Source organism: Hippocampus comes, unplaced genomic scaffold, assembly GCF_001891065.2.
Source record: "Hippocampus comes isolate QL1 unplaced genomic scaffold, H_comes_QL1_v1.1 scaffold124, whole genome shotgun sequence".
In the NCBI taxonomy this organism is placed as follows: Eukaryota; Metazoa; Chordata; class Actinopteri; order Syngnathiformes; family Syngnathidae; genus Hippocampus; species Hippocampus comes.
This window is the reverse complement of record NW_017805075.1, coordinates 246,510-270,989: the sequence shown is the minus strand read 5'-3', so window position 1 is coordinate 270,989 and position 24,480 is coordinate 246,510. Positions and strand designations below refer to the sequence as shown.

General features: G+C 40.4%; 2 protein-coding genes across 11 annotated transcripts in view; both read right to left on the bottom strand.

Moving 5' to 3' along the window:
- Positions 1-12,550, bottom strand: part of rap1gapa (RAP1 GTPase activating protein a) — an 89,348-nt gene extending 76,798 nt beyond the window's left edge. For 7 of the 10 annotated variants that reach the window (XM_019865142.1, XM_019865140.1, XM_019865139.1 and 4 more), the window contains exon 1: positions 723-980. In XM_019865142.1, coding sequence (XP_019720701.1) covers positions 723-766 — 44 coding nt within the window. In that variant the 5' untranslated portion in view covers positions 767-980. Of the gene's footprint in view, positions 1-722; positions 982-12,503 lie in introns of those variants that run through there. The other 3 variants (XM_019865150.1, XM_019865149.1, XM_019865147.1) reach the window with 3 other exon arrangements.
- A 2,181-nt stretch (positions 12,551-14,731) lies between these two features.
- nt5dc2 (5'-nucleotidase domain containing 2) overlaps positions 14,732-24,480 on the bottom strand; it is a 15,986-nt gene continuing 6,237 nt past the window's right edge. The window contains exons 5-14 of the mRNA XM_019865189.1: positions 23,270-23,363; positions 21,842-21,970; positions 19,502-19,562; positions 19,337-19,439; positions 19,089-19,190; positions 17,440-17,521; positions 17,222-17,308; positions 16,666-16,806; positions 16,518-16,582; positions 14,732-16,166 (exon numbers count right to left, since the gene is read on the bottom strand). Coding sequence (XP_019720748.1) covers positions 15,905-16,166; positions 16,518-16,582; positions 16,666-16,806; positions 17,222-17,308; positions 17,440-17,521; positions 19,089-19,190; positions 19,337-19,439; positions 19,502-19,562; positions 21,842-21,970; positions 23,270-23,363 — 1,126 coding nt within the window. The 3' untranslated portion in view covers positions 14,732-15,904. The remainder of the gene's footprint in view (positions 16,167-16,517; positions 16,583-16,665; positions 16,807-17,221; positions 17,309-17,439; positions 17,522-19,088; positions 19,191-19,336; positions 19,440-19,501; positions 19,563-21,841; positions 21,971-23,269; positions 23,364-24,480) is intronic.

The following is a 24,480-nucleotide window of genomic DNA, read 5'->3' as shown; positions in this document are numbered from 1 at the left end:
TATATATATATATATATATATATATATATATATGGCATATGTCTGTGTTTTTCTGCCCCAAGGTGACCAGACCAGGCACAATGCCCATTCACTTTTTAAACTCAATTTTATTGTCATTCCTGACTACATACATCAAATGCATTATTATGGGTGTTCATAGGAAGACTTCAAGTACAACTGGATAGTGAACATAAACACATTTCCAAATGCATTAAATAGGCACAGATAAATTAGTGCACCTGTTCACTTTCTGTAAAAACTGAATCATGAGTGTCCAGTCGAAGCTTGTGGCACACACCTGTTTACTTGGCTTGAATTTGCAGTACAAGCAGAGAAGCAGCAAAATATCATTAATAAAACTCAACTTTACAAAGCATGTTTCCAAATCAAGAGTGGCCCATTAATTCATCTGGGTTGAAGCATCAAAAAACTCAAGTCAAGTAGAACGTTATTGTCAAATGCGCTGTATGTGCAACATACAGCACAGATGAAATTTCTTCCCCTCAACCAGACAACAAGACAGCACGAGGAGCTGTTTAGTCGTCATTAAACTGCAGTGATAAATACGATGACAATCCAAAACATGGAGCCGCACACGCATGCACACAAACGAGAATGTGCAAAGTCATCAAACCCGGAGTCAGTCCGAGCTACAAAACCAAACACGTTCTATCACGCGTTCGTATCATCACGTGCTTCAGGAGAGCGAACTCGACCCTTACCCTCCATAGGCTCCAAAAGTGAAACTCCTCTTTCTTTGCGGCATACCTGCTGTGACTGAGTCCACCGAGAGCTGAATGGACTCGTCACTTTATTCTGACGGAGCTTGTGTGCGTGTTCGTCCACTGCCCCCAACTGCCTCTTCTTTGCTTACACGCCTCCTTCACAAACAGGGAGGGAAAGACAGAGGATGAGGGGCATGGAATAGGGGGTGCTGACAACGTCAGTCTCCTGCGAACCGCAAAGTGTAGTGGCATACAGGCGTACCCTTTTGGTGGGCGTTCCTAAATGTGTATAGGAAAATGAATGAATTTATTCCCAGCAGTCACCTATGTGTATTTCGTCTCTGCTTCCAAGACGTGAATGTTGTTTATTTGTTTATTTTCTCCAATCAGATTTCAGACTGTAAGTTTTGCCATGTGAAAGCAATCGACTACAATGGACAGTTTCTTTAACCAATCAGATTTTAAATTCTTCACAGGGCCATGACGTCGGCATTTTCCACCCTTTGATTGGTTGGTGGGAGCAGGTGTCATTACAGCCGAGTTGGAGTAGCAAAACACGTCATTGTGGCATTTTAAATTCATGATGTACAGAGAGAGAGTTAAATCGAACCACAAGCCAGTCTTTTTCTTATTTGTTTTTAAAATGTTTTTGAAAACAGTTTCCTGTCGATACATGTGTGTCCACAGTCACACAAACGCTGAAATTACCCAACACTTTCTTCTGTACACAGTGGATTTAAGAACATGTGTTGCAGTATTCTCCATCTCCACTTGTTGCTGATGGTGAGAAGCAAAAGATATTTCTGGAAAAGCATTGTCATGCTCAGAAGGTTCTGCAATACTCACCTGGTAATCTGTCATTGTTATTGTAAATAATGCCACGTGATAACTGACATGTCTTTGTCTCCCATGATCCGGGATGGGTTATGGTGCTGTGATAAAAAATAAAAATTGTTTCAATATTTTTTATTGGGTAGATTTATCAGCATTTTTGAATACATATATTTTCTGAGGTGATAAAAGAAAAGTGCCGTCAATTATATGCAGATTTTCACTATTCGTGGGCCAGCCCGGTCACCCCACACACCACACACACCCCACAACCCACAAATAACAGGGATCCACTGTAGTTTTAAGTTATGATATCACCATTCACGAATGGATGGCAGACATCACTGAGTTGCACTTGCACCAAGTCTACCGTCCTCTTTACTACTTGTACAACGTGAGTAGGCTTAATATTTTGGGTGGATTTGGAATGTGTAGGACAAATATAGAACCTGAATAATATTACAATTTTGAGTAAGTTGATTTTTGTGAAAAAATGCACAAAATGAGTTTTTGCACTTAAAGTTTGTTTACTGTTCAACAGTTTTGTGCCGTCCTGTAATGATCATTTTGATGCACGAGAGCCCTTTGCACTGAGTAAAAAGAAATCACAGTATGTGTTTATTTTTTGATTATTCAAACCCTTTTTTGTTGAAGGCTGGATCTTTTATACAAAGTACAAGCACTAAGCATGAAATATAAAATAAAATATTAAGATACTGTGACGTACAGTACGTCGGTTCAATGAAGAACAGACATTGGCACATTTTGTCCATTGTGGGACCTGCTGGGCTACTTGTTCAGCTCTCTGAAAGACAAACAATCAAACACAAGCACTGTAATCACAGCTTGCCCTGCTCCACACCTGCACACTGAAGAGGAGGGCCACTGAACAACTTTCAAATCTCTTCATGCATTGGCCTCACATTGCTTTCTTTTGTAAGATTTCCCGAACGCAATCACGAAAAAGATTTATGAGGGACAGGATGACCTGTGTCACAGTCACTGATGAAAGCAACAAGTCCCGAAGTCTTGTTTCTTCCTGCTCCTAGACCCCCCTTACAGTTGAAAGTGTGATTTACTTTTAAGATCAGGTGGTGTCAAGGAAAGTGATGGCCATAAGTATGTCAAAAAACAAAATGACAATGTAAGTCAAAGATAATGGCTTTCTAGTTATTCATTCATTTTCATGACATGACTGCAGTCACTGACGACAGTGTATGTTGTTCGTGAGACCGGACGTTTTGATCATTTATTTGTATTTCTTGATGAAATTTTCTTCAGGGTGATTTTTTTGTGACAATGATGTGCTTTTTGGGTCCTGGCCATGAACCAAAGTGCTGAACTGTAAAAACGTGAAAAGCACGCAAAGAGCCGCTTAAAAGGAAGGAGGGTGCTTTCCCCCATCAATATTTATTCTGTATATCAATGAACACACTCCCCATTGCCGTTGTATACTTTCTAAATATTTTCCAGATACTTGAGTGAACAAGACTGCACAGAGAAGCGGATATTTGGAGAGTTTGCGGAGGAAAGGCTGCCGTCCAAATCTGTACAAGTGTGCAAGTATTCAAAAGGCAATTGTGCTTTGAAGTGACTGGAAAGAAACCAGGCCTTAACTCACCTTTAGCTTTCTTTTGTGTCATTATGAAAAATACAACAACAAAAAAATTATGGCTTAGGATCATTTAATAGGATTGCTTGGTCATGTAGTGCTGCTTACTTATTTGTGTGTGGAAACTACCCCACTTTCACATCGTTGAGACAAACTCAGTATGTAGACTAGAAAAAACAGTGTTGAAGAGATGGCTTGTTGCTTTCGCTTTTACCCCAACAGCCGCCACAAACGCATCCGCGCACACACTATTGCCTTTCACAGCGTCTTATTCCAGGTTCTGCATATGATGGTAGGGAAGTACTTTTTACTTTATACTTGACTTGAGTACCATGCTGCCTTGAGATACAAGTTCACATCATTCTGTGTCCATGTTCTGGAATCAAATCAATCACTCATATCACAAATCATCATTGGCTGTAATGAACAGAAATGCCATTGATCTGTTGCAGCGTTTTCAAATGTGTTTTTGAATGAGAAAAATAGCACTCGATAATCTAACATAGAGTAATTACATAATAAAACAGAATGTAAAGAATGTTTGCCTTTTTTTTTTGCTCCTATTGGGCTGCTTCCTTCTTTTGGCCATGTGGAGGCAGTATAATACACACACACACACACACACACACACACACACAAAGGTATGTTTCCTATAACTCTTTACTGCAAAGATCTAGTTCCCTCATGATGGACCATCAGGGGCACAGATAGTGTGCTCTGGTACACACTTCTGGCTGTAATGTACGGTTCTACGAGCGAGCAGGAATTTTCATGAAAGCTGATTAATAGACAGTAGCGGAGTTGCGCTCAGGTTCAGAGCCTTTGCTTGATGATGACAATGTCAGAAACAAAAGAAGAAAACTGTCATGCTAGAAGACAAAATGAATGGCCCAACATAACAAGCTTTATCAAAAAGATCATCACTGAGACGGACAGGCAGGCAGACAGACAGACATCCCTGTGAAGGATCCGCGACAGGCACATAGATGGACAGATAGATAGATGCAGGTTAATAGCGCCCTCCTTTGGACAGCTAGAGAGGAGCTGAAGAGTGCATTCAGCATCAATGGAATGAATGAACCTTTCTTTGCATGAAGTCTAAGCATGATTTGAAAGCATCTCAAGGGGAGTGAATACTAAGGGGTTAATACTGATGCCTTTCAGTGTTTCTCAACTTGGAGTCCGTGGTGCAAGGTGTGATTGCAAAAGGGCCGTGAAATTAAAACATCTCTAAAAAAAAATTTTTTTTAAAAAAAAGAAAAATGCACATTATGACGTTGAATTTCTCAAATGCGTAGGGCTCTAACAAAAATCCTATTCAAGTTTAAAAAATGGTTTCGATTTGTTAAGATGAATAAAATCGCTTCATTTTAAATTCTTTGGATCCTTGAATTGTGTCCTGGACCATTTGTATTGAAACACACACAAATTGTCTTGATGAGAGATGTACACCAGATACAAATCGGTTTGAAAATTATGCTGATGTTTTGTTGTTTCTTTGAATTTGATTAACTTACACCCTTGAATCGAATAGTAGTGAGAATCGTACTGAAGTGTCGTTTGTGGAGAGATGCACACCCCTACAAATGAGACTGCGATCTTTTCCCTACCTAAACTATAGAGGGTAACAGGACTTCTTTTCCTTTCTAATTCCATCTGTTTCACAAGTGTAATTCGTTGTATTGTAATTAGATCTTGCACCCATTTGCACTGTTAAAATGACTGCATGACGGTGTTATTCCAAACATATTCGGAATTCTTTTCAAATGATGAGGCTTTCGCATTTCAGCATCGTAGCATCGTTCATTTCTTAACAATGTGTTCATCGTAATGTAACAGAAAGTTCATATTTGCCTCAAAAAGTAAATGAAGACCAAAAGGCTTGTGGTCTACCTAACCGACAAAATGAGCACCCTAAGACTAAAACTGTGTAATCCAATGAGGAATTAAATGGAGTGGACTATGTGAGTGCTGATGCTGTTGGGAATTCCATGAATCTGTTCCAGCGCGTCAAAAAAAAAAAAAAATCACCAACGTTTCATATTAAGACAAACAGCACTTCATAAAAAACAGTGGTAATCATTCATTCATTCATTTTCCGATCCGCTTTATCCTCACAAGGCTCGCGGAGCCCATCCAGCTGTCTTCAGGCAGTAGGGGGGGGGGCACCCTGAACCGGTTGCCAGCCAATTGCAGGGCACACACACAAACAAACAACCATCCGCGCTCACACTCACACCTGTGGACAATTTTGAGTGTTCAATCAGCCTGCAATGCATGTTTTTGGAATGTGGGAGGTAACCGGAGTACCTGGAAAAAACCCACGCAGGCCCGGTGAGAACATGCAAACTCCACACAGGGAGGCCGGACCTGGAATTGAACCCGGTACCTCTGCATTGTGAGGTCGACACGCTAAGCACTGGACTACCGGGCCGCCCCCTGTGGTAATCAGTATTGACGATTAAACAATTTGACTGAAAGTCTGATATTGCTGCCTACATGTGTTGCTCCACTGTTTATGGTCAAATATGAGTTGCTTGAAGGGTTATAACTCCAAAACTGTCACTGCTCATTACTAGCCCGGCAATGGCGTTTTGTAACATGTGTCAACATAAAGCAAGTGGGGCATACTAAAGAGAAAGTTGTTTGATTGTTTTAAATAGCCCTGTAATTGTAAGCAGGTGTTTGACACCATTCACCTACTGAATGATTCCTGCATCAGGTTTGCCATGCAACGACAAAGGACACAAAAACACCTCACTTTAATTAGTGTCGCATCAAACAAGTACATACATGTACATGCAAGTACAACTCAGTGGGCGAAGGTGAGAAAGAGAATACATTTCGAAGCAGGGGTGACTCATTCAAAAAGCATCAAAGAGAAGATACACTTCAGATCTAATAATCTGTTTGCAGTAGTCCTGCCTAACGTAAACACAAAGACATGAATAATTCAACAGGGAAGGAAATTATGAATAACAGTTCTGCGAATAGAAGAGGGAAAATACGTTTCACCCTGGGATCTTATCATTGCGACAAGCCAACAGAAAAACAGCAAAAATAACGCCGCATAGTCTTTGTTAAAGCCATCAAAGTATGAGCGTGACTCTCAAGATGAGTGACATTTCTCAAACAACAAATAAATGAACTGACATGCAAATGCATTATACAAACAGTCAATGAAAAGACATGATAGGTCCAGGAAATTATTATCTTAATGCCAATCAAACAGTCATAATCAAAAACAGGACATTTTTTCAAATTGACTGTGCAGAAAATGCAAAAAATCTGAATTGATTATGATTCAGTCACTGGTTTGGTCCCTAACATACGTCAGAAATTTTTCAAAGATGTTGACTGTTGTTTTCCAAATTAAAAACAGATTTTTGTCTTATTAGGACTCAAGTCAGTCATTTTGTCATGCAGTCTCTATGCAGGACTGGAAACCTACTGTACTGTTTTTAATCATTAAGTGGCTGAAATTCCGAGGATTTGGCCAATTTTAAGTAGAACGAGGTCTCTAAATGATTAATTGATTATGTCAGTTACTCTTATAATCAATTAGTTGTTGATTAATCATTGCAAAACATTAAGAAGAGAAGAAAAACAACAGATTTCATAAATAAAAGGTTAGTCTCATAATAATACGGATTATATTCTGGAAAAGACACCTTTGTTCTATGAAATACATTCTTGTAAAACTACCTGCTTTTTGTACCTAAAACAAGGACTTTATTGCTGGAAGAATGCACCTTTTATTGAAGAAAAGTAACCAAATACAAAGGATGTCAGATTAATGTGTTACATTTGTTACGTTAATTAACAGAGCTTTTAATTGACCCAATCTGGAGGTCTGCACTATTTTAAGTCACATGACATACGAATTTCTTGTAAGTTATTTTGTGGACCCCCAAGGCTCAGTTTTAGAGCCACTGATCTTGATTAGTACCTCATTTTTCATGTCAGACGCTATGCTATCCACAGCCCCCTGATTGTGTTCATGTTCACACCATCAGGCATTTCTCGTGCAGCAACATGGCTGTGGAGGTGGTCAAAATGGCCTCTACCAACACATCAGACGTCAAAGTGGAGCACGAGGTCACAAAAGTGCAGCGAATTACAGAGCACGAGGTCACAAAAGTGCAGCGAATTACAGAGCCACAATGGCAACTAAGCCGAAGGGGCTCGCAGCATGTTTGGCAATGAAAGAGCGACACGGCCCGCTGGCCTCGCATAAACCCGCCAATAAATAATCCATGGCAAAGCTGCCATTGCATGTGTCCAAGGTCGCTTGCTCACATTCTCAGGGTCCCAGTGCTCGCTATAATCCTTGCATATACTGCACTGTTTTGACAGCAATCAATATACTCTCAATGTTATTCTTCCAGTGAATTATTTTTTGATAATGTGATCCAAATACACAAAAATGGAGGGGGAAAAAATATGCTTTTGTACAAGTGGTACAAAGATTGTCTACACTGAGCCTGTGTCCGGTCAGATTTGACACTTTGACAAAAATTTATTTAATAATCCATCCATTTTCTGATCCACGTATCCTCACAAGAGTTGCGGGGGTGCTGGAGCCTCCCAGCTGTCTTCGGGCAGTAGGCGGGGGACACCCTGAACCAGTTGCCAGCCAGTCGCAGGGCACACAGAGACGAACAACCATCCACGCTCACACTCAGACCTAGGGACAATTTAGAGTGTTCAATCAGCCTGCCATGCATGTTTTTTTTGGAATGTGGGAGGAAACCGAAGTACCCAGAGAAAACCCACGCAGGCCCAGGGAGAACATCCAAACTCCACACACGGAGCTGGAATTGAACCCAGTACCTCTGCACTGTGAGGTCAACACAGGAATCACTGGATCACCGGGCCGCCCAGAATTTAATAGTGTGTGTTAAATTGAGGAAAACTGTGGGAATAGTTGGAATTTTTGAAACTCCACTTTGAAAATTGGATATGTTTCATGGGACAGTGAGGTTTTTTTTAAGAGGGAGCTTGAGACAGTCCCGAAAACTGTCTATGTCACCAGTCCACCAGATTTCTCCAGTGTTCCCACAGAAATGTTGACCTGCTGTGGTCTTTTAAAGGATCAAGGGAATTGATGAAGGAACAATTATCTTTTATTCATGTCGGACAGCCAATCAATATGTTTTGAAAAGATCTGTTGTTCATAGACAATTACTAGAAGTACATATATTATATTGTGTGTTCATGGACAATGAACTGCTTGTGAGGGGTAATAGACACTGACCTGGCACAGCATTGTGACGCCCTTGCACCATGTAATAATAATATCCAAATGTTATTAACAGTGCTTAAACAATGTTTGATGTCTCCCACATAAAGTAGTGCGATGTTTGCAGTTTCACAAGGCTAAAATGAAGTTTTCCCTATGTACGGACCCCAAAAAAAGCACAGAGAAAAAGTTAATTTTTTTAAACTGCTACTGTTTCATTGCTACTGTTTGACAAAGTCATTGTGTGCGCATGTTTCAATGAGTATGCATTCTGTAAGTGTAACTTGAGGAACTGGAAGGACAGGTTGGAAATTACATCAGTCAAAAAGCCAATAGATATTGCGTCGAGAAGAGCAGAGATGTGGATGAAAATAGTCTGAGGGCGTACAGTATAAAAAATAAATACAGTGGCACCTTGAGATAGGACTTTTTTTCAATATTTATATCCATATTTCAAATCATCTTTCCCCAATGAAATGAATGGAAATCCCTTTAATCTATGCCCCCAGCCCCCAAAAAACAACCAAAATGTTTGTTATGTGTTTCTTAATCATAAAAATACCACCCTATACTCTTTACATCAAGAACACATGGAGGAGTAGCATAATAGAATAATGAATAGAATGTAGCGTACGTAACAATTTTTGCTACATTCGTACTTCACTTCAATGGACATTGTGCTTCTCCTTCCGGTGTACACATTTTGGCCACCTTGGGACAGTCTAATACACGCATACTGATATACTGTACATGGAGGCAGCCTTCAGCTACTCAGTTAGCTGCAGTAATATTATTCATTTTTCACTGAGCATGAAGAACATATATCTGTTAGTATTGTTACACTGTCTGCGCACGTGTTGCTCCACCGATTGTGTTTGAATACCTGTCACTTAAAGCCGAATGATCTCCTCACAAAATCACCATGACCCAATCAAGGTGGAATGCGTTCAAAATGGACTTGACTGTTTGACACAAAAGTTCTTGAAGACATGGTGCAACCCCTGAGACAACATTACTTTTATGAAATAATAATAAGAAGAATGAATCATCCCTAATGCTGTCGTGCAGCATCTGATTAATGAGTGCACAACAACTGCCCCGCTGCAGCACACTGACAGAGTCAATTAGTTGCTGACTGCAGGGCCCTTCACCATCATGCTCATCTCATCCCAAAATGGATGGATGTCATGCATAAAGCAAGATATGAAGATCTGTTGATATGACAACAGTAAAGCAAACGTGATACATGCAGACTGGTGTGTCAAAGTCGAGGCCCAGGGGCCAGATCTGGCCCATCACATCTTTTTTTGTGCACCCTTAAAAAAGAACTTAGAGCGCCTCGCTGTTTGCCGCGAGTCGGCACACAGAAAAAGATGGGAAAACGAGTGGGAAAAAAATTCCAATATGACAGCCAATGTGTGGAACGGGACTTTGGACAGCCGTCGTGGCTTTAGAACGACATTGTCACGGTGTGGAAAAGCCCCACGACTACCCGGTTGGGATATATTGCAGCCACACGATTCTTGAAACAGAGATATTTACACAGCTGATTGGGCCCTGTCTACTCTTATACTGATTTAGTGTGGTCGTGCTCACTCAGTCATATTGCAGACATATACAGTCGAGTGAAGACAAAACGCAATTGAAGTCACAACATTTCTGTCAAATCTTACTCTGCGTGACAGTTGTTTAGTGTGAAACACACAAGGCAAGGAAGGAATATTTTTAGTCAACGCGGCCCTCCGTGGGGAACCCTACCTACGATGTGGCCTGTTTGACGCCATGCAGCTACACAAACAACGCATATGTTTGCTTTTGGCTTCCTTTCCGTGCACATCCTCTTACCCCAGGGAATACTTCCATCATTGCGGGGCTGTAAAAGTAAAGGTGCTGTGACATTTAATAATACAGGAGGCTACTGGGAGGAGGGATTCTCTGTGCTGCCAACATAGCATCACGACGTAGATGCACTCAACTGAGACCGATGAGAAGTAAAAACGGCGAGGCGCGAGATTTAGCAGCCGAGCACATGACGAAATGGGACTAGGATGAAAGCATTTTGAAAAGGAAACAAAGAAGAAATCAAGTTCCATATCAAGAGACATTCAAGAACGAGGCATGAAAGGAGGAAGGCTTACACGCGTAAAAGGGCCCAAAATATTTGTTGAATCTTACATTTTTCCATTACAAAAACAGCACTCTATCATATTGTACTTTGGAAAAGATATACAATAATGTCAGAATTTAACATAATGTAAAGAAATATTGATTTTTGCTATGTTTTTTTTTTTTTGCTTCACCTCACTGGACATTGTGGTGCTTCCTCTGGTGTGTACATATTGCTCACTTTGTGGCAGATTATAGGTTATTAGAGACGGATATACAGTGGTACCTTTACTTCTGAACGTCTCTTCATACGAAATTTCAAGTTACGAAACGCCTCAATGGGAAAATATTGTTATTACAAAAGAAATTTCAAGATACGAAAGGTAAAAATACAGTATGGTCTGCTACTCGCAGCTCCGAGTTTCCTGAACGCAACATACTTATAGCTGCTCTGCCATTGGCTCTGACCTAGCATCTTCCTGGCATTGGCTCAGAGGGATCTCTACAGTATGTCTCTATTTGTGTAGATAGATAGATATGTTTCTATGCAGCCTCCTCGCCATTTACCCCTGCGAGCCATGAGGTGTTCCGATAGTTTTACATAAATGTGAATCACCCGGAAAAAGTTTTGACCCGTCGGGCCATCGCTCACTATGCTGATGTTCGCCTTGGATATTTTCGAAACATTGTAAAAAGCCGACAAACGCAAACATCCTTGCATCAGTTCTTTGTAAAACGACAGGCAAAAACCACTTCTGAAAGATAACATGGACTAAAGAGGGCAAAAAACGATGAGGACGCAGTTAAAAGTTAAATGACCATCATTTTTATTCTTCACTCTGTTCTTTGTTTTTACATTATCCACAACTCTCATTTATTGTGCGATAATCTAATTGTAACATGTATTTGTTTTGATACATTTTTATGCTTTATAAAACATTTATGTCTGAATTTTGGGGGGGGCTTGGAATGAATTAGGGCATTTACATGGACAACAAGTCTCTACTTACAAAATTTTCGAGTTAAGAAATTTCATCCAGAACCAATTAATTTCATAAGTAGAGGTACCACAGTCTCAAGTGATTCCTTTGCACGTTGCAGTAATATTAGTCGTTCTTTGCAGAGAATGAATATGCCTGTGAGTATTGTTATATTGTCTGTCTATATGTGTCACTCCACCCTTTTTGGTTCAATATCCGCTAGTCTATAACACCATGACACAGATGCGATTTGTAAGCCAATATATGCTGTTTTGTACTGTTTGTTAGAATTAACCTACATTACTTTTCTCACCAAATGTTATATGGTTGTTTTCAATTTGCAAGATCTATTGTTCTTCGTTTGATGTTGATGACAGTAAACTAAAAATGTGTGTGACAATAAACAGGTGGAAGTCTCTTTTTTGAAAAATTGCATGAAGAACAACTGCTTCTAACTGTGAAGTGAGTAGAATTTGCTGCCAGCACGCAGCATTCGTATCTCGAGTTTGCGCTCACAAGTCATTGGCCGAACAATGGCGTGTAGGCGGGCTGAAAGTTTAACAGCAACCATACTTAATGTACTCTTAAACAGGCCCTCTGTGACTGTTCATTAATATGATTCCTGCATTTGAATGAACAACACAAAACAAGCACCATTCAAGCTAGGACCGGCCCTGCGAGGCACACGCAAGACAGGTCAGCACGAGCATGTACCACATTGTCACCAATAAACACGTTTCGCAAACCAAAAAAATATGCAGCAATGATGTAAGAGCTTGGTGGCAGAAACAGGTCACGCAACTAATGAGTTACTTCATGCAGAGAGATGTGCATTCATTATTAATACGTGCCCAAGTCATTTGTGAAAAATAGCCTCTGAAACTACCGCAAGATCCCTGTACTCTGCACGCCAAATTTCACAAGCGCTAATATGCTTTGTTACCACAAACAAAAGCGAGCAGATTAACAGTGACACATGAAATAGAGCAGCATGCAGAGAACGTTACCTTTTTCTGCTGTCTGCTTGCAGGCGGGTGGTGAAGTGAGTGAGTTTGTTGTTCAGAGTAGAGCGGCGACGGATGCTGCGCTGCTTAGCAACCGCGCGGCCAATGAAATACACGAACAAAAAGTGCCCCGACCTAGACTTCAATCCCACATGCACAACTCACAAGCAAAGCTGGGATCACCTCGTTGGGTCCAGGAGACTTGTGCAGGTCGTGTAAAAGGTATGCAGTAATTTCCATCCATCGGAATCTGCAAAATAGAAATACACCATTTAACAACTACGGAGGCATGGTTTCACAGCATTTGCAGCACTTCTTTTTTGAAGGTCTTTCAATATATCTGAAAATAAAACACATTTTAAATACATATCTCAGTAATATATTGGGAGAGCAAGGGTGTATTGTACAAACAGTGCTACACTGTACTGAGTCCTGTGTGTTTACAGTAAACAAATCACTTTTTTTTCTGAACTAACACACTTGTCATTGGACAATACACATCCATAATAAAATGCAAAAGATGAATATTATAAAATGAATCGACCGCCATTGCTTTCTGTAGGTGTAAAACGCAGGACTAAAGAAGATCTGACAATCAATAATCGTCAGCAAAAAATAGGCTGAGCTCAAATACTTCCAGTTTTTATTCTTCTTTCAAATCTAATGTAAAATTAGTTTGCTGTCATTTAGTGGTCAATTGTGGAATTACACCCAAAATAAACAAAGCAAAACAAAAGTTATAAATTGTACAAAAAAGAATCTGTGAATGGGGGTAGAGGAATGTTACTGTACTTTCTCTTTTTTGAACTGAACCTTACATAATGTCACTTTTTTTATGCACACAAAGCAAAGGGCAAATGTTAAATTTGTTATTGCATCACTGGTTTTACCGTGCTTTGGTACCTTTTAAGCATAAATCACAACAGGTGGTGTAATTAGAGTACGTGAGAAGCGACTCCATTCTGTCTGCTCAAGAACAATAATGAAAGGTGGAGGTGAGGATCCGACTGCACGCATTTCCAACTGTCCTTTTGAGACCTCATTCTTTCTTTGACCCACCGGCGGGCTAGCTGTAGCGTGTGTATTGATTGGGTCGTTTGAATGTCGGAAAGCATAAATTGCCCAATCTCTTTGCAAACTCTGCAAGTTCATCTTAAGTATTTGTTTCAGGTAGTATTTATTTATTTTTTTATTTTTTTAATGCCATAGCGGTACAGTGATCGACTGATCAGCACGTCCGCCTCAAGGTAAAGAGGTGCAGGGTTCAATTCCGGGCCCCAGCCTTCCTGTGTGGAGTTTGCATGTTCTCCCAGTGCCTGCGTGGGTTTTCTCTGGGTACTCTGGTTTCCTCCCACATTCCCAAAACATGCATGGTAGGTTAATTGCACATTCTATATTGCACCTATGTGTGAATGGCTATTTGTCTGTGTGTGCCCTGTGCTTGACCGACAACCAGTTGAGGGTGTACCTCTGCTACTGCCTGAAGACAGCTGGGATAGGCTCCAGCACACCCGTGACCCTTGTGAGGATAAAGCAGATCCGAAGATGGATGAATGGATATTTTATGCCACTGCTTTTTGGATTAAAAACATTTACTATCAAACTATGTGATGTTCTATTTACGTCTGAGTGTTCTCATGTGATACTCTTTCAATGTTTCAAGATTCCTCCATGACGCTTGAAAGATCAACGGGGGCATGTTTCTGCAGAAAATTGTGCAAATGTGGCAAAAAAACACAGTCAGTTCTCGAGACAGTTTCAAACTCGCCCCCGAACTCCAGCTCACTGTCCAATAGAAATACAGTTATAGTGTACAACGTGGACTCTTCTACTGTTTTAGGAGTTATTTGACACTTCAAGGACCAGCAGGAGCCATATTTCTGTGGGAATCAGTGCAAATGGGTGGTGGAACTGCAGACAGTTCACTCCATTGTTTCAAACTCTCACATGAACACTGTTCCATAAAAATACAAGCATTTACCTTCAGTACAATTTCAAAATTCCCACCATTTTCCTTGATTTACACTAACACTTGTAAATCTAAAATGGATTTTGGTCAGTTTTCACAAATTTTACCTGTAAAACTTTTTTGCCACCATGTTTGCATTGGCTCACTTCACATCATCAAATTCCAAAGTATCAGAATAACATTAAATGTATGTTTGATTGCTGACAAATTTGCCTCATTCTGTATTTAACGGTAAAAATAATGTGCACTTATGACACTCAAATGTTTTCCTGCTGAGACAGTTTATTGAAACGTACATTCATGAGATGCATTGCCACTGAATTCAGTTGTACTCTTCTATGAGACAATACTCGTACGATGTAAGTAAACATGAACAGCAGCCATCTGACATGATTTGAGACAAGTCTGAAGAGGGGTACCCAGAGGAATCCACCTCTTTTTTTTTTTTTTTTAAAAGCTGTTTGAAGTTGCCACTTATTCTATTTCCTGACCTAAGCAACACCAGCGTTACATTACAATGTGCAACTACTGGAGTTTGTGATCAGGAGACATTTGGACTTTGCAATGAACAAACCAAGCTGTCTGCTTGACCACAAAAACATAATGACATGATTATACACGAAGACATTTTTCACAAATAACTATTAAGGCCGCAGAGAAACTATATAGTATGAGGGGAAAAAAAGTTGTAATTTTACATTAAAGTAAAAACAACTTCTAAGGGGGGAAAAAGGTATCTTCCCTCTGAATAACTTTTCACAGAGTGATTAAGTTGATGGCTAGACTTGATTCTCGCAATATTATGCCATTTTTTTTTCTTGAAAATATGACTGCACTTCTAAGATTACAATTTGACGCTCCTGCAGTGGTGCCTTGAGATACAAATTGAATTCATTCAGTGATCTAGCTCATATCTCAAAACACTCATGTCGCAAATCATCTTTCCCCACCGAAATGAATGGTGATGCAATTAATCCATTCCATCCAATTTTGCTTGTATATTCAAAAAAATAAAATAAAAATCAGCCAAATGACAACTCATAAAACAAGTCAAGGCACCATTGCATTTTAATTTTTTCCTTAATAGTGTAGTCATTAAATGCTTTTAATTTTCCCCATATGAGTTCCTTCATGTAAAAATTACAAAAGCAATGAAAGATGTAAACGCCTACTTGAGGTGAAAAAGTGAACCGCAGTCCACTATATATGCACACACAAGTTCATTGCCACAACTACTGTAAATAGGAAAAGCTACTTGTGCGTATGTTGGTTTTTTTTGATGAGTTGAAGCAGCCCAATCAGCTTACTTTCTGCAGGCTGTTTTTCCATCTACTTCTTTGGCGAAACTGGTCACGATGTACAATTTTGTGGCGCCTTGCCGCACCCAAACATATCTGTTGTAAAAGGCAATAGAGTGTCTGAAAAATCCATGCGCTCATCGAATTTGAGCCATTTCCTCCAGAAACGGCGTTTTCATGCATCCGGTGCAGAGCTGGTCCATCCACAGCGGCGCCTCGTGTTGCAGAGGGGTGCGGCGTGGGTAGAAGGTGTGAGAAGGGTCGTAGTTCAGGAGACAGCTGAGGGAGGCCATGTAGAGGTCGGAGAAGCGAGACAGGCGTCGGGAGAAGTACGTGGGATTGTGGCATGTTCGAAAGATGCTGCCGAACTGAGGGTTGAATAAGTTCTTTGTCATCACCCTGGGAAACAAAGTTAGTCAAGTCAAATGATTGAGCAACATTTTTGTCAACTTTGTTTTGGTGCCATTTTGATCATTTACAGACAATGTAGACATATACAGCGTGTAGTGAGCAAGATGACAGCACCAAACTTCCAGCAAGCAGCAGTTTGGCTATCTTTTCAATCTCCACTTTGAAATTGCTTAATTTGAACCAAGTGAACATCAAGCGAACATTAAGTGCACTGGGTGGAATTCTTGATCCGCAGTCTATTTTGACCAAAGAGTATCAAAGTCAAAGCGTAAATTTCGTTGAGACAGAAGTGAATGAGACAACCCCCGAGTGAACTTGAATAGCGTAAGAGTCACTCACCTGAGTTCGTCTCGCTCCTTCTGCCACTCGTCAAGCACCTGTTTGGAGTCCGGGTCACGGTGCGTCTGGGGAATTGAGTACGAGTCAAAAAGATAGCCAAGCACATCTTTCCTAGCCCTCAGCTTTTGGTTTGACATGAACGTTTCACCTGTAATCGTTCCATCAGGCCGGTGAGGGCCTGCAGCCAAGTGAGGCTGACAGAGTAGCGCTCGGTGCTCACGACTTTGGTTTCATGCTCCAGTTCAGGTACAATGGCGCCCGTACGCCAGCCGTGTCGCAGCGTCAGGTCCTGCCGCAGAAAAAAATGTTTCTCACCGTTGAATGAGTATCTACTGTACATCACTCCGAGTTTGCACAAAACAAAACTAGAAAGGGAAAAAACATGGCATCCAAAACTCTCACCACATTGTGCAAGCACTGCCCTCTAATGGTGGATCTTTGCTTTTTTTTAAATGATATACAGTATTTCGAGCATGCGACAAAAATCTCAAGACATCTTTAAAAACAGTCATTATTCCAACCTACTTTATGTGTTATGTTTGTTATGTTATGAAACATTTGTTTGGTGGTGATTTTCTAAATATGAAAGATGTACCTCAGCAAAAATAATACTGAACGAGAATGTACTTCTTGATGTGAGCAAATAAGAAGCTAACAGAGGACATGAGGTCAGCTCAAGATGCCCATCAGGCTTTGACACTCACAGCCAAGTCACTATAAAGATGGTCTCCAAAGTAAAGAACCTTCGATCCTCGCCAGCCCGTCAACCTGAGAAAGTCAAACAGGTTTCCCTGCGACACAAAACAAACACGCACGTCAGTGGGTCTGTGATTGATGAGGAAATGCCACATTTGCGCTCTCCACCTTACCTGATGAAAGTCGCCCCGCATTGTTTATTTACCCGCAGTGTCAAAGCACTGACCTGTTTGTAGATGTGGCCTTTGTCTAAACTGCTGATCTTTTCCCAGCGAAGGTCCCCATTGCCATCCAGACGACGGAAGGGTCTGCAATGCACACTTTGAACATTAACACTGCCCTTCAATACATGAAAATACAACATGCCCTGAAATAATGATTCAATTGAAAATGTACTTCACAGAGAAGGTAAAGATATATATATATATATATATATATACACACACAGTAGATAGATCTCTCTCTCTCTCTCTCGAAAATATTTAAAAAATACTTCGTCAAGATTTAATACAACTGAACTGAACTTAGGCTGTGATTTTTTGCACCACTAGAGGGAGCCACACTGCCCCGTGAAATCCCATAGTAAATCAAGGCTAGCCTGATTCATGAGCTGCTGCTTTTATCCACACTAATACAGCAGTAGGCCCCAACCAGCCATTTTTGTGCCACAGAGCTGAAGAAATATATTGATGAACCCTCGTAGAAAATATACAAAGCAGTCATAAAAACACAGCTCACCACTACACTGAATGAAATGGTTAGAATTAGAGGGAACCTCACACTTGTTTCTCTTCAATAAACTGGACTCAATAGTTTTAAATACAGTGAAACTCCTCTACAACGAAATCATGTTTGCAGCAAGAATTTTTTCACAGCGGGGTTTTTCACTGTAGCAAATTTGTTCTCAGATGTAAACACACACACACACACACACACAAACGTATGTGTACACACACACACAATCGTATGTGTACTCTTTATTTTTATTCCAATAGTGCATAATTATGAGCACACACTTATTTGACACTTCATATAGTCAGTGTAGAAAGAAAAAAAGGGAAAGAAATTGTGAAAGTAGCAAATTTGATCTCAGATGTAAATACGCACACACACACACACACACACACACACACACACACACACACACACACACACTTCCTGAGGTCCGCACCGTGGCTCAGGTGAATAAAAAAATGGTTTAAAATTCAGGCGGCGGCAAAGAAAAGGATATTGAAGCAGAGGGAAAAAATTAAACTGGAGGAGGTCAAACACAAGGACCAACTGATGTCACTCCACAAGAGGAGCGATTGGTGGCTATAATCAGAAACTCGGCCATCTCTGACATATGTGAATGCAACCAGGGCGCAAGTGATGACGTTAATCCGTCATTTACAGACCATTAGTTATTTGGAATTCTTACTTGCAATGCATGTGTGTGTGTATGGGTGTGTGTGTGTGTGTGTGTGTGTGTGCGCGTCGTTCATGGTGTGTGTGTGTGTGTGTGTGTGTGTGTGTCGTTCATAATGGCTTAATATAGGCGGAAATAAAAACTGATGAATCACCTATTTGTGCAACAAATGTTTATGTGCACAACGTAAGCGCCAATTTGTGCATATGCACCGTTTGTGAATGAGGCCCGCCGTTTTTAAAATGCAACTTTCTTTGGATTGTAAGTTGTAGGTGTGCATTCTATCTCATTATTGCCTGATTAAAAACATCACTTTATTTTTTTGACCGAAATAAGTGGTTTGACATGGACAGAGGCACAGGCAGATGCAGCTGATTTCAAAATAAAACATCAATAAAATATTTTTTGTTCAATCTGTCTGTGCGTCTTAGTGGTTGCACTACAGGACATGTCGGTACAGTACATACTTGACACAGTCAGTGAAGAAGTGAGGCTTGTCCGCCTGCACGATGATGACATCAAAGAAGTCTCTCCACTCTTTGCCCACCATGTGCGTCATGCCTTTATCCCTACACAAGAAAGTGAAAGAATCACTTGGAAATGTACTTCACATAAAAGGTAAAAAAAATATATATATATATAGCAAGAAAATATTTTGAAACTACCTTGTAAAGATTTAACATGCTTGCGAGCCCAAATCCTGGGCCACACTTACACAAAGCTAAAGGGACTGTTGGTGATGAGGAAAAGTTTCTTTCCATGACTGACGAGTCGGTGCAAAACAGCATCAGTCTCATCTCCTCTCAGAATGAACTTGTCTAGACACAAAGAGGACAACTCACAGGTAAATGCTGCGTTGTCCTGACTTGAAAAATCTTACCAAGGTCTTGCATGATCCACTTGTACATGAAGCCTTTGAGGTGGACCATGCCAATCGCTTCCTGAAAATGACAAAAGGGGATTTAGTTCTTTAGGAAAATTGATACTTGGTGCTTACACACTCAGACACATAATCGTTTTCATCTGTGACAGACCCAGCACATACAGAGAACAAATCAGAATTCAACAGCTTTGCTCGTACTGTGTTCCCATCATTCCAACACAGAAGACCAAACATATATTCGGATTCTGTTCCGCCACCGATCACAAAATGAAGAGATCTCGCGAGATCACACGTGACCTTACAAAAATGAATACAAACAGACATTCGCCAACATGCGCTGATGTTTGATGAGTGTTTCTAAAGAGGACACGGGTGGGGAGTGGTGAAGATGTCTTCAATAAAAACACTTGCTTTGGAAAACAATTCCCGCTGTCTGGGGAACACACATTTATGCAAAAAAATAATAATATTAATAACATTAAGTAGGATACATTTGGTTTTGTTTATCGCCACTTCCTTGTTTGTCAATCAGTGCACTTCTTCGGTGCACCGAGTTAAACGGGGATGTCTGCTTTCCCCATACATGAAGATTTACGGTTATAAATACTGAACACGTTTCATATTTAATATTGTTGAGACGACCAGTTTCAAACACTATTATCGAGACAAATCCACTCTTAAAACACCTCAGGCAGAAAAATTAATCATATTAATAATAAACCGATAAGACATAAGACAATCAGGCGGTCTCGTCCTTGGTCAGGGACAACAAAGAGGAAAAAAAACAGCCTGACTGTCTTGCTGTGTGTACCCGCCCTTAGTTGTGTGCACTGCAAGTGGAAAGCCTCGTCAGTCAAGGCCAAGAGTTATTATTCTTTGCCCAACCGGGTTGTTTCACTCAGCAGATTCCTGTGCTTCCAGCTGAGGAGCGTCAAAGGATCGTTTCTTTAAACCTCTCAGTAGGAGCCAAAGGCCAACAAAAAGAAGGTGCGGCAGACTCACACCATGCCTGTGAGACGCGGCTGAAGCTACGACACCAACCGAGGAGATACAGTGGTGTCTGCTGACACCATCTTAATTCGTTCCCAAAGTGAAAATACATTAAATCCAAATCCAATTTAAAAAATATAAACAAAGAAAAGTGTCACTGCTGACTCTGTAAGCTGCATTTATCTTAGTCATTTTTTTTCCACGGAGGACAAAAAAAATATCCCAGGGAGTGTTGTCTGTCTGTGTGTCTCTCCAGTTTGTGTTCAAATATAAAATTGCTTAAGGGGTGAGAACCGCAACAAATGCTATTCGTTAACCCATCAATGGTGTTATGCATCATTTGCTAGCATTAAGCTAAATGGACTTATCTAAAGCAAGTCAATTTTGCATACACATTGTGTAGTTCTCTCTGTTTTATGTTTAGTTTGACACTAAACTTCAACTTCAAGATGGCCATCCAGCTCTCTCGGCAACACTGTGGTCAACAATCTATTTGGAAGCAAAATCTGTAGTTTGGATAAATGAATGAATGAGGAAAAAAAAACATGTTCAACTTCATAAACCAGGTTGAAGGCTGGTAGGCTATTCTTACTTTTCAATGTCCCAAAAACACTTTTAATATATATTGTATATTTATATCTTGCACCCTTGACGTGACAAAAGCTTTAAAAATTTAAATAACGCCTTAACTGCATTTCTACAGGTGTGTTTGCGGAAGGCAAAGGATTCTCTTCAGTATGGGAAGTTTCCACAGACTAAAACTGCAGTAAGGAGTTATTTTGAGAGGGCAGTTTAGCGGCACGGTAAGATGACGACTTTACATTGTAGCAAAGTGTGATTATTTCTTCAGTGCTGTCCCATAAAAAGAATGAAATATTTCCAAATATGTGAGGGGTTGATTCACTTTGGTGAGATACTGTATAACACTACATCTTGAGAGACAACGATGGAAATGAATATGGGTCGAATGAGCCCTCATCCCATGTTAATACACAAACAAACTGCTCAATGAGTATTGAGTAGCAACAGGAAAAAAAACTTTGAAAACTGCCAGTGACAGTGCACAGACAAAATAATCTTTACGGCCTTTCACCTCATGAGCATCTTGGGTCCGATATACAGTACTTTCTGATCAATAGAGTTTTAACAAACATGTATTATTGTTCGAGCTAAAAGCAGATGTACGTTGTGTTTTACATTTAGTGTCAAATGACAACAGGTTTTGAATAGAAATTGCACCAGCGCAGACAACTGCCAGAGTGACCACAATGTGGGGTGGTTTCCATTCCAATTCACACAGGCTGTAAAAACTTTCACACATTTCACAGTCCAAATGTGAATACTCACGGAGACGTCTTTGGAGAGGTGAACCGGATCGTAATCAATGTCGTTGGTGATGAAGAAATCATTTGCCACAGCCAATAGGGTCATCTCAGGGATGGAGAAAATGTCCATGAACTGTTTCACCTTCGGGCCCTGTTGCAAAATACAACAGCTGTCATCATTCGCAGCCAGATTTAATTGTGATTTTTTTCCCCCAGCATTCATCATAGCACGGCAAACACGGCGCAGACTGGGCTGGGACCCATTTGACTGAGATGCTTTTGAAAGGGACAAGAACTTAAAGCAGGAAAGCATCTTGGCAGTTCCAAACATCAGTGTGAGCTTCTGCTATTGAGCAATTGGGACAAACTAAACTTTGTGACGTCCAACACACTGGACGCAGGGGAGAGAATCATCTGATCTAAAAATCATTATTTTGCAGAAAAATCTCAACATTTTTTCTGCTTCATGATGACAAAGACCCAAAACGAGATTACAAAACAACCATGATCGCTTATGTAAGCATTCATCTCAGACTGATGGATATTTAATATATTTATGTAATCTTTATGACATCAGAGTTTGGGATAAAAACTGGATTTGTTTTTGTGCATTCTTTGAGATTAACTCAAAACACAAGAATCTCAAATCATTTTCCCCTGTTGACAAGAATGGAAATGTCATTGACCTGTTCCAGCCTGACTCCCACCGCTCCGAAATAAAATAAATAATAATAATTGTGTAGTGGCTTTTAATTAAAAAAATAGCACTATGGAGAATTCTAGTTTATATAAAATATACTGTAATGGCATGATTAAAAAAATGTACAGAATTAGTATTATGGCTGACATTTTTTTAATATATTAAAGAAACTATCTCTTTTGAGGGGGGGGGGGGCATTGTGCTGCTCCTTAAGGTGTACATGGAGCTGGTCAAAATTCCTCAGCAAGCTGCAGTAACATGAGTAGTTCTTCGCAGAAGAAAAAGAAGTATACGCCTGTGAATGTTGTTGTATTTTGTCTACAAGTGTTGCTCCACCGTTTCAGATGAAATATTTATTGCTTAAAGAGCTATCACACCATGATAATGCCAGTCATTATTCCGTCTGTGATATTTTGCGTTGTTTGCCAGCATTAAGCTAAACTGACTTCTCTAAAGCATAATTAGGGGGTTGGTTGAATTACAGAATGCTGTAATTTGTTTGAGAGTAAACTTTAGCTGGAAGTAGCAATAGAGTTGAAGTTTGTTTTTGAAGAATTCTTCACTATCTGCCAAGCTGTTGCTTGTTGTGAAATGAGTTGAGTTGACGGCCAGTATACAGCGCTCGTATCTCTTTGCTCACAAGTCAAAGGAAAAATCAGCTGAACAACGGCTCTTATCTAAAAAAAAAAAACACTTAAGTCAAGTCACTCTTCTCTCAAGGCGCCAATGTATTATAAAACGTATATTCACTTTTCCGTAGAAGCCGCTATCCAGTTGCAGAGGGATGTGGTAAGTTCCCCCGTAGAGTTTGAGGACCTCCTCGTCTGGTATGGGCCTCAGACCCCTAAAATCAAATATCAAAAATGAAATGAGACCGTCCCAAAAGTCACTGGACACTTCCTTTGCTCTAGTTTGTTTTTGGATAGACATAAATCCATCTGCATTTGTCAGCTTAGACGTTGCTCTTTCTGTAAGCATATCACTCCTTTGCTGGTGGCTCGCCAATTGACGTTTGACCAGCGTTAACAAGAAGTTGCGCTGCCCCTGCCGGCAGTTCGGCGCCAATTTACGAAGATTTATGGTCGTCACAAACAGTGCAATTTACGCTATCCATGACAAGTTTCTCAAGAACGGCTGCGTGCTTGACAAACACACAGCGGAAGGCCTGTTACAAGCACCACTGATGAGAACACCAAACTCCGAGAGCAGGCGTATCCAGCAGGCTGCAACTTAACACCACAGCAACCAAATCTTGATTCGGAGGATGCTTCCGAGAGTGACAAATCTTTCACCATACAGACTTTTGGTTGCTCAAATGCTTCGAGCTTCACAATTACAATGCTCCGCAACCTGAAGTCGAAATGGGTAAAAGTTTATCACTCACCGAAGCAGCCACTGAATCGAGCTTTTGTGAAGGCCGGTCTTCAGTGCACACCTCTGGATAAACTCCCTAGCTTTGCAGGAATGCCTGCTCTTGGAGTTCAGCGTTTTCATCAGCGATAGTAGTGGCAGACCGTCACCTATGTGTTTGAACTGGCGCTAAACTGCCGTCGGGGACGAAATCACTTTTTGAAAATGTTTGATTTTTTTTTTTTTTTTTTTGGTGCATTATTTTCGCTTTTCTTCGTGTCACTGAAGTGATCATTAATTTCCGTTTTTCGGAGGCTGTCTTTGAACACACGGAGTCGGACGCAGATGTGTCTGTGTTTGTCGAGACTATTAAAAGCATAAATAAAATGTACGTTTCAAAAAACCAACACCACAGCTCTCCTTTTTCGGAGCTGCAACATGTATCTAGATCAGGGGTGCCCATTACGTCGATCCTGATCTACCGGTAGATCTAGGACTCGTCCCAATTAGATCCAAAAGGTGTAGAGGAGAAAAAAAAAAACAAAAAAACATTTGTGTGTCTTTGTACGTTAGTAAGATATGTTTGTGTTAATGCACACTGCACCCTAATC